The 15,831-nt window shown below is 39.9% G+C and overlaps 1 protein-coding gene across 1 annotated transcript in view; it reads left to right on the top strand.

Moving 5' to 3' along the window:
* SLC9B2 (solute carrier family 9 member B2) overlaps positions 1–9,319 on the top strand; it is a 39,811-nt gene extending 30,492 nt beyond the window's left edge. Inside the window, 1 exon segment of the mRNA XM_028158594.2 lies at positions 9,150–9,319. Within this exon segment, the coding sequence (XP_028014395.2) occupies positions 9,150–9,319 (170 nt within the window).
* The last annotated feature ends 6,512 nt before the right edge of the window (positions 9,320–15,831 follow it).

Below are 15,831 nucleotides of genomic sequence, written 5' to 3' on the forward strand. Positions count from 1 at the left end.
CATGCTGCAACATGGGTGGACGTCGATGAGGACAATATACTATTTGAAATAAGCCAGTCACAAAAAGACACAGACTGTGTGATTTCACTTATATGAGGTGTCCAATATAGTCAAATTCATAAAGACAGAAAGTAAATGAGGGTTGTCAGGGTTTTAGGAGAAGAGTTCTAGTGATTGGTTGCATAAAAATGTGAATGTTTAATACTATGTAGTTGTACACTTAAAAATGGTTAAAATGGCCCTCGCTGGTTTGGCTTAGTGGATAGAGCATTGGCCTTCAGACTGAAGGGTCCCTGGTTCGATTCCCGTCAAGGGCACATGCCCAGGTTGCGGGCTTGGTCCCCAGTAGGGGACGTGCAGGAAGCAGCTGATCAATGACTCTCATCATTGATGTTTCTATCTCTCCCTCTCCCTTCCTCTCTGAAATCAATAAAAATATATTTTTTAAAAATGGTTAAGATGGTACATTTTATGTGTATTTTAACACAATTAAAATTTATTCTTTCTCCATTTCACTTCCCTCCTCACTTACTAATCTACCTCTCTATTCCTTTTTTCAACTTTTCCAAAAAGGCAAGTAACCATATCCCCTTTTTCCATTTTAACTCTTATTCTTTTATTCAATACATTTAAAAATAATACATTTCAGACCAGCTTCTGCCCCATCACACAACCAACCATGCTCTGATGAAGGTCGTATTGCTAAGATCACTGAATGTGTACCGCTTTTTATTTTATTTGAGCTCTCAACAGCATTGGGAGATCTTTAAACCACTTTTTTTTTAATTTTTATTGTTTAAGGTATTACAAATACTGTAATTTTGTGCTCTGTTCTAGCTAACCTCTTCTTTTTTTTTCCCCCACTGACCTCCCCCCCGGCCTCCCCTACCCCCCAGCACTTGCCCTTGTCCTCCTGCCCCCAGTGTCTTGAGTCTGTTGGTTGTGCTTATATGCATGCATACAAGTCCTTCGGTTGATCTCTTACCTCCCTCCCCCCAGCCCTCCCCTACCTTCCTGCTGTAGTTTGACAGTCTGTTTGATGCTTCTTTGCCTCTATTTTTGTTAAACAGTTTGTAATGTTCTTTATTATCCATAAACTAGAGGCCCGGTGCACGAAATTCGTGCATGGAGGGGGTTGTCCCTCAGCCCAGCCTGTACCCTCTCCAATATGGGACCCCTCAAGGGATGTCCGACTGCCTGTTTAGGCCCGATCCTGGTAGGATCGGGCCTAAACGGGCAGTTGGACATCCCTCTCACAATCCAGGACTGCTGGCTCCCAACTGCTTGCCTGCCTGCCTTCCTGATTGCCCCTAACCACTTCTGCCTGCCAGCCTGATCACCCCCTAACCACTCTGCTGCCAGCCTGTTTGGCCCCAACTTCCCTCCTCTGCCAGCCTGGTCACCCCTAACTGCCCTCTCCTGCAGGGTTGATCACCTCCAACTGCCCTCCCTTGCAGGCCGGGTGCCTCCCAACTGCCCTCTCCTGCTGGCCATCTTGTGGTGGCCATCTTGTGTCCACATGGGGGCAGGATCTTTGACCACATGGGATCAGCTATATTGTGTGTTGCAGTGATGATCAATCTGCATATTACTCTTTTATTAGATAGGATAGAGGCCTGGTACAGGGGTGGGGGCCAGCTGGTTTGCCCTGAAGGGCGTCCCGGATCAGGTGGGGGTTCCCTTGGGGCATGGGGCAGCCTGAGCGAGGGGCCTGTGGTGGTTTGCAGGCCAGCCACGCCCTCTGGCAACCCAAGCAGAGGCCTTGGTATCTGGAATTTATTTTCCTTCTACAATTGAAACTTTGTAGCCTGGAGCGGAGCCAAGCCTGGGGCTCCCTCTGAGGCCGGCAGCCATTTGTGTTGGGGCTATAATTGAAACTTTGTTGCCTTAAGCGGGTGGGCCCGGCCAGGGTGTGTGGAAAGCTTTGCTTCCCCTGTTGCCGGCGGCAACCCTGGCCTGCTCTCTCAAGCTCCATTCTGCTGCCATTTGTTTGAATTTGTTAACCTTCTATAATTGAAACTTTGTAGCTTGAGTGGAGGCTAGGCCTGGCAAGGGCAGGCGGAAAGCTTGACTTCCTTTGTTACCTAAGAAACCTTGCTCTCTGTGGCTGTAGCCATCTTGGTTTGGGTTAATTTGCATACTCGCTCTGATGGGATGGTGGGTGTGGCTTGTGGGTGTGGCTTGTGGGTGTGTCGGAGGTATGGTCAATTTGCATATTTGTCTATTATTAGATAGGATGAGTGAGATCATGTGGTATTTATCTTTCACTGACTGGCTTATTTCACTTAGCATAATGCTCTCCAGATCCATCCATGCTGTTGCAAATGGTAAGAATTTCTTCTTTTTTACAGCAGCGTAGTATTCCATTGTGTAGATGTACCACAGTTTTCTAATCTATTCATCTGCTGATGGGCATTTAGGCTGTTTTCAAATCTTATGCATATATCCTTTCTGACTGGTGTTTCTGTTTTCTTGGGATATATTCCTAGAAGTGGTATTACTGGGTCAAATGGCAGTTCCATTTTTAATTTTTTGAGGAAACGCCATACTGTTTTCCACAGTAGCTGCACCAGTCTGCATTCCCACTAGCAGTGCAGGAGGGTTCCTTTTTCTCCGCATCCTCTCCAGCACTTGTCATTTGTTGATTTGTTGATGATAGCCATTCTGACAGGTGTGAGGTGGTACCTCATTGTTGTTTTGATTTGCATCTCTCAGATGATTAGTAAGTTTGAGCATGTTTTGGTATGTCTCTTGGCTTTCTGAATGTCCTCTTTCAAAAAGTGTCTATTTAGGTCCTTTGCCCATTTTTTATTGGATTGTTTATCTTCCTTTTGTTAAATTGTATGAGTTCCTTGTAAATGTTGGAGATTAAACCCTTATCAGAGATAACATTGGCAAATATGTTCTCCCATGCAGTGGGCTTTCTTGTTGTTTTGTTGATGGTTTCTTTTGCTGTGCAGAAGCTTTTTATTTTGATGTAGTCCCATTTGTTTATTTTCTCTTTAGTTTCCATTGCCCTAGGAGCTGTATCGGTAAAAATATTGCTACGACAAATGTCTGCTATTTTACTGCCTATGGCTTCTTCTAAGATTTTTATGGTTTCCCATCTTATGTTTAAGTCCCTTATCCATTTTGAGTGTTAAAATGGATAAGGGACTTAAACCCAAACCAAGATGGCTAAGAATACAAAATTAACACCCAGACTTCTGGGTGTTAATTTTGTATTCTGCTACATTGCCAAATTCATTTATTAAGTCTAGTAGTTTTTTGATGGAATCTTTGGGATTTTCTATGTACAGTAGCATGTCATCTGTAAATAAGGACAGTTTTACTTCTTTTCTAATTTGGATGCCTTTTATTTTTTCTTGTCTGATCGCAATGGCTAGTACTTCCAGTACTATGTCGAAGAGGAGTGGTGAGAGTGAGCATCCCTGTCTTGTTCCTGTTCTTAGGGGAAACGGTTTTAGTTTTTGCCCATTGCTTATGATGTTGGTTGTAGGTTTGTCATATATGGCTTTTATGATGTTGAGGTATGATCCTTCTATTCCCACCTTGCTGAGAATTTTTATCGAGAAAGGGTGTTGGATTTTGTCAAATGCTTTTCCTGCATCAATGGGTATGATTATATATTTTTTATCTCTCAGTTTGTTTATGTGGTATATCACATTTATTGATTTGAGGATGTTGTACCATCCTTGCATCCCCGGGATAAATCCCACTAAACTACTTTGTACATTGAAGTATGCAATTATATTTTCCAGAGCCTTTTGAGACCTCCTCCTTTTTTTAAAAAAAATACATAGATATAGATATAGATATAGATATAGATATAGATATAGATATAGATATAGATATAGATATAGATGTAGATATAGATATAGATATAGATAGGTAGATATAAATTTTTTAAAAAGGAGGAGGACTCAAAAAGAAGAAGGGAGAGGGAGAGAGATAGAAGCATCAATGATGAGAGAGAATCATTGATTGGTTGCCTCCTGCATGCCCCCTACTGGGGATCAAGCCTGTAACCCGGGCATGTGCCCTTGATGGGAATCGAACCAGGGACCCTTCAGTCCGAAGGCCGATGCTCTATCCACTGAGGCAAACCGGCCAGGGCTTGAGTCCTCCTTTATACTCACATATATGTGGCTTAAATGCTGCTCTTTATCTAATTCTTTGCAAAGCTTCTATGCTACTTACCCTACATCACATCTCTGAGCTCACCTACACTCCCTCTCCCCAAACTTTTAATGTTACCCTTTGAGAGTGGTATCATTTCTTGTACCTCGTACTTCAGACAACAAATACTTTGGAAATTTTATCATCATGGGAAAAATATTAGTACCCTTCAACAAAGAGCCACATAGCTTTTTTATAAAGAAACCATATTCAAAATAGATTCACAATAGATCCCCAGCAATGTTTATCTGGTGTTTTACAGCCAGAAAGTTTATCCTTTCTGAATTTCTTTTTTTTTTTTCATCTGTAAAATGAGAAAAATTACCCCACTGGTTGTAAGGATTAAGTAAAGTAATATACTTAAGGCTTAATACAGAATGTGGCACAGAGTAAACACTTAAAAAATGTTACTTAAAAAAACAAATCACCCTATTATTTACCAGTCACCTTAGCTATGCCTTCCTCAGATCCAGTAACCTGCAGCAGCCATTGTCACAATCCCTTGTTTTGCAAATCACGATGAACTTATCTCTATCAGCAAAGGAATTTAAAGGACTGAGTGAAGTACTGTACATGTGAACCAGGTCTAAGGGGCAGTCAGTGTAAACACAAGTGTGGTAAAACACAGGGGCTGATAAATATTTTGAATATCACTTCTGGTCTTGTACTCTATAAAGAATTCTCAACCATTATGATGAAAATACTGATTTTTTTCTTCTTCTTGCTCTCTTACCAATATATTTATACTTCACTTACCTTATAGTATATTAACTGGTTGTTTATGCTTCTGGTTTCCTCTGACTTAGAAGTTCATTGAGGCCAAGTCTATACATTATATATTTTGTGTAGCCAGTACTTACTCCAAATCCTGTCATGCATTGTTATCATTTAGTAAATTATTGTTGAATAAACACATGAAAGAAAGTGTGGTTTTTGCTATAACGCATAAGAGAAATAACATTCAAATCTCCTTTGCAGAAAGTCAAATATGTTTAATTAAGTCTTCATTTTATTCTAGGGAAAATGCCTTCTTTTAAATAAGTGGTCTGACAGATCCTCAATACAGGTGTGGGCGAAAGTAGGTTTACAGTTGTAATACAAATAAATAATACAATAATTAATAAATAATAACTGTTTCGACTGCAAACCTACCTTTGCCGACCCCTGTATTAATATTTTGATAAATCATGCCTAACCATTTTTGTCTTTTAAAAAATTTAATAGATTTAGATTACTGCTGTTGATAGTATTTTGAATCAATAATTATGAGATTTGATTTCTCCCCCAGTATTTCATTGTGTCTAAAAACTGAGTATTTCTTCCAGGCCTTTGTGTTGCCACCTTGGGCATTGCAGTATTGATACGAGTTTTGACTACATTTCTGATGGTGTGTTTTGCTGGTTTTAACCTAAAGGAAAAGACATTCATTTCTTTTGCATGGCTTCCGAAGGCCACAGTCCAGGTAATGGTGGATAAAGGATGGCTTTACATTTTAACCCCCGTTTCTATTTGATACCTTGAAATTTTGAATAAAAGAGCTTAGTCAAATTTGGTGAAAATAAGTAATTGAAGTTTGATTTGTAAAAAGAGTTTTACTAATCTGTTCTTTAAAAGTTTTATTTTTGGTATACCGATTCCTTAAATATGACAGCTCATTTAAATTTATTTAGATCACCAGGGTACAACAAAAATACCAATAAATCTCCCTCAATTGTTAGGAAGCAGTAGTAGCAGGAAGAAGGAGTTTGACTTTTCATCAGTCAGAGCTCTCTAAATCCCCCAGAGAGATAGTTGTTAATAGTTTTCATTTCATTATCTTCTAAGAAGAGAGTAAAACAAATAGCATGGTTTGTCTTAGTATTTGGAAATACTTCAGTGTCAATATGATTGATGATAAGTTATGCTTGACCACAGTCTTTATATATACAGTAACAGACTTTATTGACAAACATTTCAGAAAATGTTTTACTGATTTCCTAGATTATTAGTTAATGTTGTTTTTCAAACTAGCTGAAACTTCTGTCAATTGTCTCAACACAGGACCCAAAATTTGTGGAATTTATGAACAAGGCACTAAAGGTGCTTGAAATTATTGACCAGGAATTTGATAGGATCCCTATAATTGCTCATAAAATTAACACTCTTTAGAGTATGATTTGCTGCAAATATAATATATTCCTAATTGTATCGCATATTTTATTTTTTTATCATCACTGAGGATATGTTTTTTTGTTTGTTCGCTTGTTTTATTTTAGAGAGAAAGAGGAAGGGAGAGAGAGAGAGACAAACATTATGTGAGAGAGAAACATCAATCAGCTGTCCCCGTCAGGGATCAACCTGCAACCTGGGTATGTGCCCTGACCAGGAATTGAATCCACGACTTTTCAATGTACAGATGATGCTCCAACCAACTAAGCCACACTGGCCAGGGCTGTATTGCATATTTTCTAGAGTAATTATAGCAAATGAGATTTAACTGTTCCATCCCTGATTGTTCTGCAGTTATTTAAGTATCTATTTCATGACATGAAAATCAAATGTTCATACTTTTAGGAAGTTTTGGTGGATATATATGCTCTGTAATTACATGCCAGATTTTGTACAGCTGTGGGCTTAAGAATTATTTCAAAAAAGTTTTTTCTTTCCATCAGACTTTCAAAGATGTCTGAGATATAATGGCTAAGAATACTGTGGGGTTAATATAGTACAATAGGTACAATAGTTTCTCCCTCAGTGTCTTCAGCTTCCACACTACTTCTGGTAACTTTAGTAAGAAAATATTAAAAGAATCCTTCTAGTAGCTTTGATATGAAAGATTTGTTTCTAAACGTTAAACTTTAAAAGATGGCACCTTCCTGTTATCAAAGCAAAATTTAAAATACAGATATATTATCTAGGATGTGTTGAAGAACGTATGTTCTGTGAAACAAGTATTGTATAGAATTTTCTTTTTTCTCCTTTTGCCACAGCACAAGACACAAGACTTTTTATATATCTTTTCTATATTAGTTGTTTTTCAAACTTTTTTGTTCATATGATACTATAAAAATATACTTTAAATCACAATTCCATATACATACACACTCCAAAAGATATACATACATACACATACACACACAAAAGAGAACTGAAAGAGAAATATTCAGTTGACCCTTGAGCAACACAGGACTTGGGGGTCAAAAATTTGTGTATAACTTTTGACTCCCCCAAAATTCAGCTGTCCCTCTGTATCAGTGAGGGATTAGTTCCAGGACCCACCTGTAGTTACCAAAATCTGAGGATGCTCAAGTCCCTTATATAAAGTGGTGTAGAACAATGCATACATTCAGCCCTCTGCATCTGCAGATTCCCAACTGCAGGTGGAAAATGCTGTTTTCAATCATGGTTAATTGAATTCCCAGCTGCAAAACCTAGAGATGGAGGGCTGACTGTATATTTATTGAAAAAAAAATTCACATATAAGTGGACCTGCAGAGTTCAAACCCGTGTTGCTCAAGAGTTGAATATATATCATCATGTGTGCAATTCTTCCCGAGAATTCATGAAACATTGAATTAGTTACGGTACCAGGTAACCTGCAATAACAAAGAAGCCTCAATACAGGGACTAAATTAGATAGCTTTTTTCTTTCTCACCAGCAGTCCAGCAAGGGCATCCCAGAGCTGGCAGGGTGACCACTGTCCTCAGCATGTGCCTTCCAATGAGTCCAGCTTCCACAATTTCTCACCAAGGGGGAAAGGGGGAAAGAATAAGGTACAAGTGTCCATTTGTTTTCAGGGAGCAACCTGAAATAGCATTTATCACTTCCACTCACTTCTCAGTGGCCTTAGATACAGAGCTTCATCTTGTTGCAAAGGAGGCTGAAAAAAAGTGTCTGCATGGACAGCAATGAGACCAGCTAAAACTCAGGAATTATAATAAGGAAGGGAAAAGGGACATTCAGATATTTGTGGTCAATTAGTAGTCTCTGCCATTGTGTCTCATGCACACTAATATTTCCTCTTCTGTTTCACTGTCCTAGAGGCTAACGTGTTCAGTGGAATAAGGGGAAACCAGATAGACTAATATATGATTTTCCCATATGCACTAATCCTGTATTTTGCCTCTAAAAGAGAAACAAAAATTTTTATAAGATTTTCCAGTAGATAAACTTTAAATGAAACATTTCACCAATCCTGAGCCAAAGAGTTAACCAAAAACCTAAATTTTGAAGGTACTACCACTTTCAAGTTTCATGATGTTTAAAAATTAGTTTTGATTCTAAAACAATACATATTCTGGCATGTGTTTTTTTCATTTAAAACTTCATCATCTTCTAGTAAGTATTTTTTTCATCTTGTTCTTTCTTAATTCCAAGTTCCTAAAGATGAAAAAATAAGATGCCCAGTAATTTTCCTCTTTAATCAGAAGAAATTTAGTATAAAGAATCATGTTATAATTAACTAAATTATGAGTCTGTGTTTGCCTTGTGTTTTGAAATATATGTGCCTGATATTTTTTGTAACCTTACCTTATGCAAATAGGTATAGATGAATTATCATTCTTTCCCCATGCAAAGGCAGGGGCAGTTTTCAAACAATCAGAACCAACTTCAGTATACTTTGAAAGAAGACTAACTGAACTTTCTTAGTTGAGCAAAAGAATAAGCAATTTTCCCTAGCTAGTTTGGCTCAGTGGGATAGAGCATCGGCCTATGGACTGAAGGGTCCCGGGTTCGACTCTGGTCAAGGGCACATGCCCGGGTTGTGGGCCCGATCCCCAGTAGGGTGCATGCAAGAGGCACCGATCAATGATTCTCTTATTATTGATGTTTCTATCTCTCTCTACCTCTCAGAAATCAATAAAAAAATATTTTTAAAAACGATTCATTATTTTAAAAAGAAGAATAAGCAATTTGTTTACAAATAATTCACCTTCTGTCTATGTGTTTATCTTATTGTGTTTCCAAATTTACCTTTAAACTTTTATAGGCTGCAATAGGATCTGTAGCTTTGGACACAGCAAAATCACGTGGAGATAAACAGTCAGAAGAATATGGAATGGATGTGCTGACAGTGGCGTTTTTGGCCATCCTCATCACAGCCCCAATTGGAAGTCTACTGATTGGCTTGCTGGGCCCCAGGCTTCTCCAGAAAGCTGACCATCAAAATAGAGATGAAGAAGTTCAGGGAGAGACTTCTATTCGCTTTTAGAGGTGAAAAGAAAGAATGCTGAATATAATGATTAGAAAGCTACTAACAGAGGCTACTTTTATCAAGATGAATACTGAAATATGTAATGTTTAAGCTTAAAATGTAATAGAACCAAATAAGTGACTATTTCTTTCAACAGCATTTTTAGCCATTACCCTTTCCATGTAGATGGTGATGTTCTGCATCTCCAACCTGATCTCATTACCTTATTTTTCTTTCAAACAAGCCTTCATCATATATCTCAATTTGTACAGGGACATATACACTTGAATGTGCTACCACAATTTAAAATTCACCTGGGAAAGACCAAGTTCAGAATCCTGTTCTGCCAGCCAACAGCTTTCTCTGACTCACTGTTAGTCACAGCTTCATGATTCGTGGTCACCTAGCTTCTCATGTGCTGAGTTGGCTCCTTTTTGGGGGCTCATCTTTTCTCTTTTTTTGTTTTTAAATACCCTAATCCAGTCCCCATCAGTTTCTGCTCTCACTTTCCCTGCTAATCTGCCTCACCTCCATTTCTACCCCTTTTATTGGAACAGATTCGTCCTGCCAAAATATTAAAGTACACAAAGTATCTTCATTGGTTCTTCCCCTTGCGCTTCCTGGACAACAGAAGCCCTTATCCTGACTCCTAGCTGGCTACACAGAGTCCCCCTTTTGGTGGCGCCTCTGAGTTTGCTCCCCGTAAAGAGCGCCCTGTCCAGCCCTTTCTTGTTTGTTTCAGACTCTTCCTGTTCTCTAGGTGAAAGATAGCTCATTTTCAAATCTATGCCAGCCTCATAGGCTGCTATAATGAAGAAACAAAAAAATGCCAAATAGAAATTTATTCGTGTGTTATGAAACTGGCTGGCTGGTGGATGCTGTCAGGGTTCCTCCGCTCATGAGGTAACTCAGACCCACACCCTCTGTCCCGAGGCTCTGCTCAGGACACAGGTCAAAGATGGGTCTCTCCCACGTCTCCTTTCTAGCCCTCAGGACGAAGGGAAAAAGGAAGTCCAAGGCAAGGGATTTTTTTTTAAGGAAGTGATAAGAAAGTGGACACATGTCTCCCTTACATTCTATTGGTGACAACCACCCCAGCTGTGAGGAGGCAGAGAAGCATTCACATTCCTACGAGGAAGAAAAGGTCAGATTTGGAAGCCAGAGGTGTCATTGTGCTGGCAGGTACCATCACTTGGTAGCATATTCTTGCATTTTAACAAGGGCTTTCTAAAGATGGTACTTTTAACCAAAAGAGTGACTTCTGTGGCTGGAATTTCAGACATTGTGACATGCCAGCAGAGAGGATAGTAGAGGAAAAATTCATCTGCATGGTCACACTGTATCCTACTAGGTGTACTAGTTATTAATGTGGATTTTTTTTCAATAGATGGAGTTACACATATGTTGATATATATGTGATTTGATATTTATGCTATTTTGTTGTATTGACAGCAAGCTTCGAAACGTCATATGTCAAATTTGCTGAAGGTGTTAACATCACAGATATTTTTACACTTAAAAATGTCAAATTTCATGCCAAAAAAAAAAGAGCATTTGCAGGAAGTTTTAATTCATTACTTTATTTTGAAGAAAAAGTTATCATATACTTCGGGAAGCTTATGGTGAACATGCTCCATCTCAAGATACTTGTGAACACTGGTTTAAATGCTTTAAAAGTGATGATTTTGAAAGACAAAGAACATCCAGGTCAAACAAAAAAGCTTGAAGACCAACAATTACAAGCATTCTTGGATGAAGATGCATGTCAAACTCAAAACCAATTTGCAGAAAGATTAAACGTTGCTCAGCAAACAATTTCCGATCATTTACAAGCAATGGGAAAGATTTTAAAGGAAGGAAAATGGGTGACACATCAACTGAATGGACAACAAATGGAAAACTGAAAAGTCATCAGCAAAATGTTGCTTCAATAGCACGAAAGAAAGTCTTTTTTGCATCGAATTGTGACTGGTGATGAAAAGTGGATTTATTTTGAGAATCTCAAATGCACAAAATCGTGGGTTGATCCAGGTCAACCATCAACATCAACTGCAAGTCCATATTGCTTCGGAAAGAAGACAATGCTCTGTGTTTGATGGGATCAGGAAGGTGTGGTGTATTATGAGCTTCTAAAACCAGGTGAAATCGTTAATACTGATCGCTACCAACAACAAATGATCAATTTGAACCATGAGTTGATTGTGAAACGGCCAGAATGTGCCAGAAGACATGGCAAAGTAATTTTGCTTCATGATGACGCACGACCACAGACTTCAAAACCAGTTAAAGACACGTTAAAAGATCTTGCCTGGGAAGTATTAACCCACCCACTGTATTCACCAGACCTTGCTCCTTCAGATTACCACTTGTTCCGATTGATGGCATACACACTTTCTGAGCATACGAAGAAGTGGAAAATTGGGTCTCTGAATGGTTTGCCTCAAAACAAGAAAAGTTCTATTGGGACGGTATCCACAAATTACCTGAAAGATGGGAAAATGTGTAGCTAGTGATGGACATTACTTTGAATTAAGCACTTTTGATGTTTCTCTTGAAATTATCGTGTTTTCTTTTATTACAAAATCCGCATTATTAACCGGTACACCTAGTACTTACTCAACTATCTCTGCTTTTGTGTATCACCCGTAAGTGCCTTTATTACTGTTGGTCAACTCCTAATTGCTAGGATAATCATGCTAAAATACTGTTTGCAACTTTTATCATGTTGTTTGAATACATGAATAATGTATTACTTCTTGTCATATCCCATCTAAACCATGTAACCTAGAATTCAAAATTCTATCTAATCTTGAATTATATAACGTGTTAAATGAGTGGATTATGAATATTCTGATTCCACCAAAGTGATCTGTATACAGCCTCTCCATGCCTCTTTTGTCATCAGATTACCATTCCAGCCCCTTCTCCCATGATGTTCCCCTCCATTCAAAACTAGCCTAATTTGTATTCAGCTAACATACTATAAAGTCATACCAGGCTTCATTTTTATGTTAACCTGACTCTGATTACTCTGTGACTTTGGTTACTGCATTCCCTTACTGTGTATGTTTTCAGTTTGGACTGAATTTATACCAAAGTTCAGATGGATCTTTCAAATTGAACTTCATTGGTTAGGTGCATCTTGGTGGCAACACCATAAACTAAATGCTCTTGTGTTTCTTCTTACAAGGGTACTAATCTCACCATCAGGGCCTTACCCTTAGGTCCTCATCTAAACCTAATTATTCTTCCATAGGCTCCAACTCCAAATACCATCAAAATATGAATTAGCAGGGAGATGGGAAGTTCAGTTCAGAGCAGGGGTGTTATACTTCCAAGGATGGTGCTAAACAAGCATTGAAAATCCTTGTTCTTCAGTGCCCTTTCTATTCCTATAGTCAGTGTCATTCATATCACCTCTGAAAAGTATTTTTTTTAGATAGAATTATTAGGTTTCAGATCTTTATTCTGTTTTCACATTTCAATGTTTTTCTCTTTGGCATTAACATCAAATAGCCTTGATTTAACTTGGGTGTGCTCAAAATTTCCCGAGCCATACATTTGCAGACAATCTCATCCATTACATTCTTTAAAAATAGTATTTGACTATTTTTTTCTGATTGAAAAATAACATTTCAATTATAGAAAATTTAGAACACAGAAAAATACAAGAAAGAAAACTGAAACTACTCTTAGTGTCAATACCCATTTTATTTAGATTCTTTTAAATTTTACCCTTGCAGTTCTGAAAAATGTGTTATTTTCATAAAGATATATTCTCTATTGAATTAGTTGGGGAAAAGTTAACATAAATGCATACATTTGAGTTTTGTGAAGATATATAGACTGATGAATTTTTGTTGTATATAATGAATGTTAAGCCTTCCAAAATTTTTTATTCACCTGTTCTAATATTCATTTTGCAATAAATAAAATAAAAATCCTTGCCATCATGGAGCTTATATTTTAAAATCCATTCATTTACTCATTCAAATACACTTAAAAACATGTCTGCTATATGCCAGGCTTTATGCTAGCTACTGGGGACTACCATGATGAACAAGGGCTCTGGTTTTTTTGTTTTGTTTTGTTTGTTTTGTTTTTTTTAAATATATTTTATTTATTTTTTTTTTTACAGAGAGGAAGGGAGAGAGAGAGAGAGTTAGAAACATTGATGAGCAAGAAACATCAATCAGCTGCCTCCTTCACACCCCGCACTGGGGATGTGCCTGCAACCATGGTACATGCCCTTGACTGGAATCGAACCTGGGACCCTTGAGTCCACAGGCCGATGCTCTATCCACTGAGCCAAATGGTTAGGGCACAAGGGCTCTGTTTTTAATGGAACTTGAATTCTAGTGGGTGGTTGAAACTTGGGAATACAGATGTGAATAAAACATTCTTGTTTTCAAGAATCTTACAAGGAAGTAGGATATATTCAAATATCTGTAATCCAAGTCAGTGATTCAAATGTGTTCTCAAAGATCAAAGATGGTGGTAGAGTAGGTGAATGTTACACTTACCTCCTCCCAGGACCAAACTGGAATTATCTACACTAATAAAAGAGAAAGGTGCAAATTGACTATACCTTTGTGATGCCCACCAGCCAATCAGGAGTGAGTATGCAAATTAACCCAACAAAGATAGCGGGTTAGTTTGCATATACAGGCGCTGAGCAGCCAGGGGCGGGACGCTTGTGCCATCGCCATGGTGACAAGGCAGGTGTTCCACACTGCCCCAGCCACTCAGGGCCTCTGGGAAATGTGGGAAGGCAGAAAGGTAGCTCTGGCCGGAGCCAGCAGCCAGGGGAAGGAGAGCCCATTCTTGCACAAATCTTTGTGCATCGGGCCTCTAGTAACTAAAATATAACTAAAGACTAGCTGAAGAAGAGTCTTAAAACCAAGGATCTAGAAAAGAAACCACATCAAGACTGGTAGGAAGGTCAGAGGTGCAAAAAGGGCTGGCCCTGCTCCCATAGGTGGCAGCTGAGATTCTGGAGGAATATCTCAGCTCTATGGGTTCCCAGTAGAGATCCCAAGCCAGGCTCTCCAGCCCAGAGCACTAGAGCGAGAAAGAGGCACCTATTTAACATCTGGCTGTGAAAATCAACATGAAGACCGACCAGCATGGCTCAGCAGTTGAGCATCAACCTATGAACCAGGAGGTCACTGTTCGATTCCTGGTCAGGGCACATGCCCAGGTTGCAGGCTCTATCCTGGTGTGGGGCATACAGGAAGCATCTGATCAATAATTCTCTCTCAGCATTGATGTTTCTATCTCTCTCTCCCTCTCCCTTCCTCTATGAAATCAATAAAAATATATTTTAACCCTAACCAGTTTGGCTTAGTGGATAGAGTGTCAGCCTGCAGACTCAAGGGTCCCAGGTTTGATTCCAGTCAGGGGCATGTACCTTGGTTGTGGGCACATCCCCAATGGTGGGTGTGCAGGAGGCAGCTGATTGATGTTTCCCTCTCATCGATGTTTCTGACTCTCTCTCCCTCTCCCTTCCTCGCTGTAAAAAATCAATAAAAAATGTATATATATATATATATATATATATATATATTTTTTTTTTTTTTTTTAAATAAACTATCAGTTCTGAACTTTTGGCCCAGCCAGGATTGACCCCAGAGACTGCTCTTTTATGGTATTTCAGCTGACTTAAGGAAAAACAAGATCTGACTCGGGACAAGTTACTTCTGGCACGTGCAGCTGAGGGAGGGTGGGGTGCTTTGATTTGGCCAAAGGGTTCTGTAATGTCAACTATGTGCCTGGATTTTTACAAACCAATAGGTTAAGATTCAGAAGAGACCAAAATAAACACCTGGTGGTCCAGGTGAACACCGGAACTCTCGTGTCCACAGTGGGAGCAGCCACAAGGCCATTTACCAGTAAAGGCCCTGCTGCCACCAGCCCCACTCTGGCCCCGCCCACCGCCGACAGTCCTGCCCACCGCCACCAGGCCCCGCCCACCGCCACCAGGCCCCGCCCACCGCCACCAGGCCCCGCCCACCGCCACCAGGCCCCGCCCCTCCTCCTCGCTGGGGCCAGTGAGCGTTTTACCCTCTAGCCTCGCGCAAAGTCTGGGCGCCAGGGAGGCTCCAGGAGGCGGGGTGCTAAAGGAGTTGTGGGTACGGTCCATTTTTCTCCACTCCCTTCCTTCCCAGGCCCTTGGCTTTTTCAATGAACATTATAAAGACTGCTGTAGCCGGAACATAGAGATGGTGGCAGTCCTGCCCTGCCTTGATTTATTGCCCTGGGGCAGATGGCAGGGCCGCCCGAATAAACCCCCCAGGGCACTGAGCTAGGTGAGGAAAGGGTAACCAGGTTTCCCACACGGAGCGGAGGGGCTAGAGGAGTAGGACGGTGGGAACCCAGTGCTCTACCAGTGATGCCAGCAGCCGGTCTCCACCTGGCCCTGTGACCCCGAGGGGACAGAGGCTGATGGGAAACGGCGCTGCTCCGGAGCGAGGTCAGG

This window comes from Eptesicus fuscus, chromosome 2 (assembly GCF_027574615.1).
Source record: "Eptesicus fuscus isolate TK198812 chromosome 2, DD_ASM_mEF_20220401, whole genome shotgun sequence".
NCBI classification, from domain to species: Eukaryota; Metazoa; Chordata; class Mammalia; order Chiroptera; family Vespertilionidae; genus Eptesicus; species Eptesicus fuscus.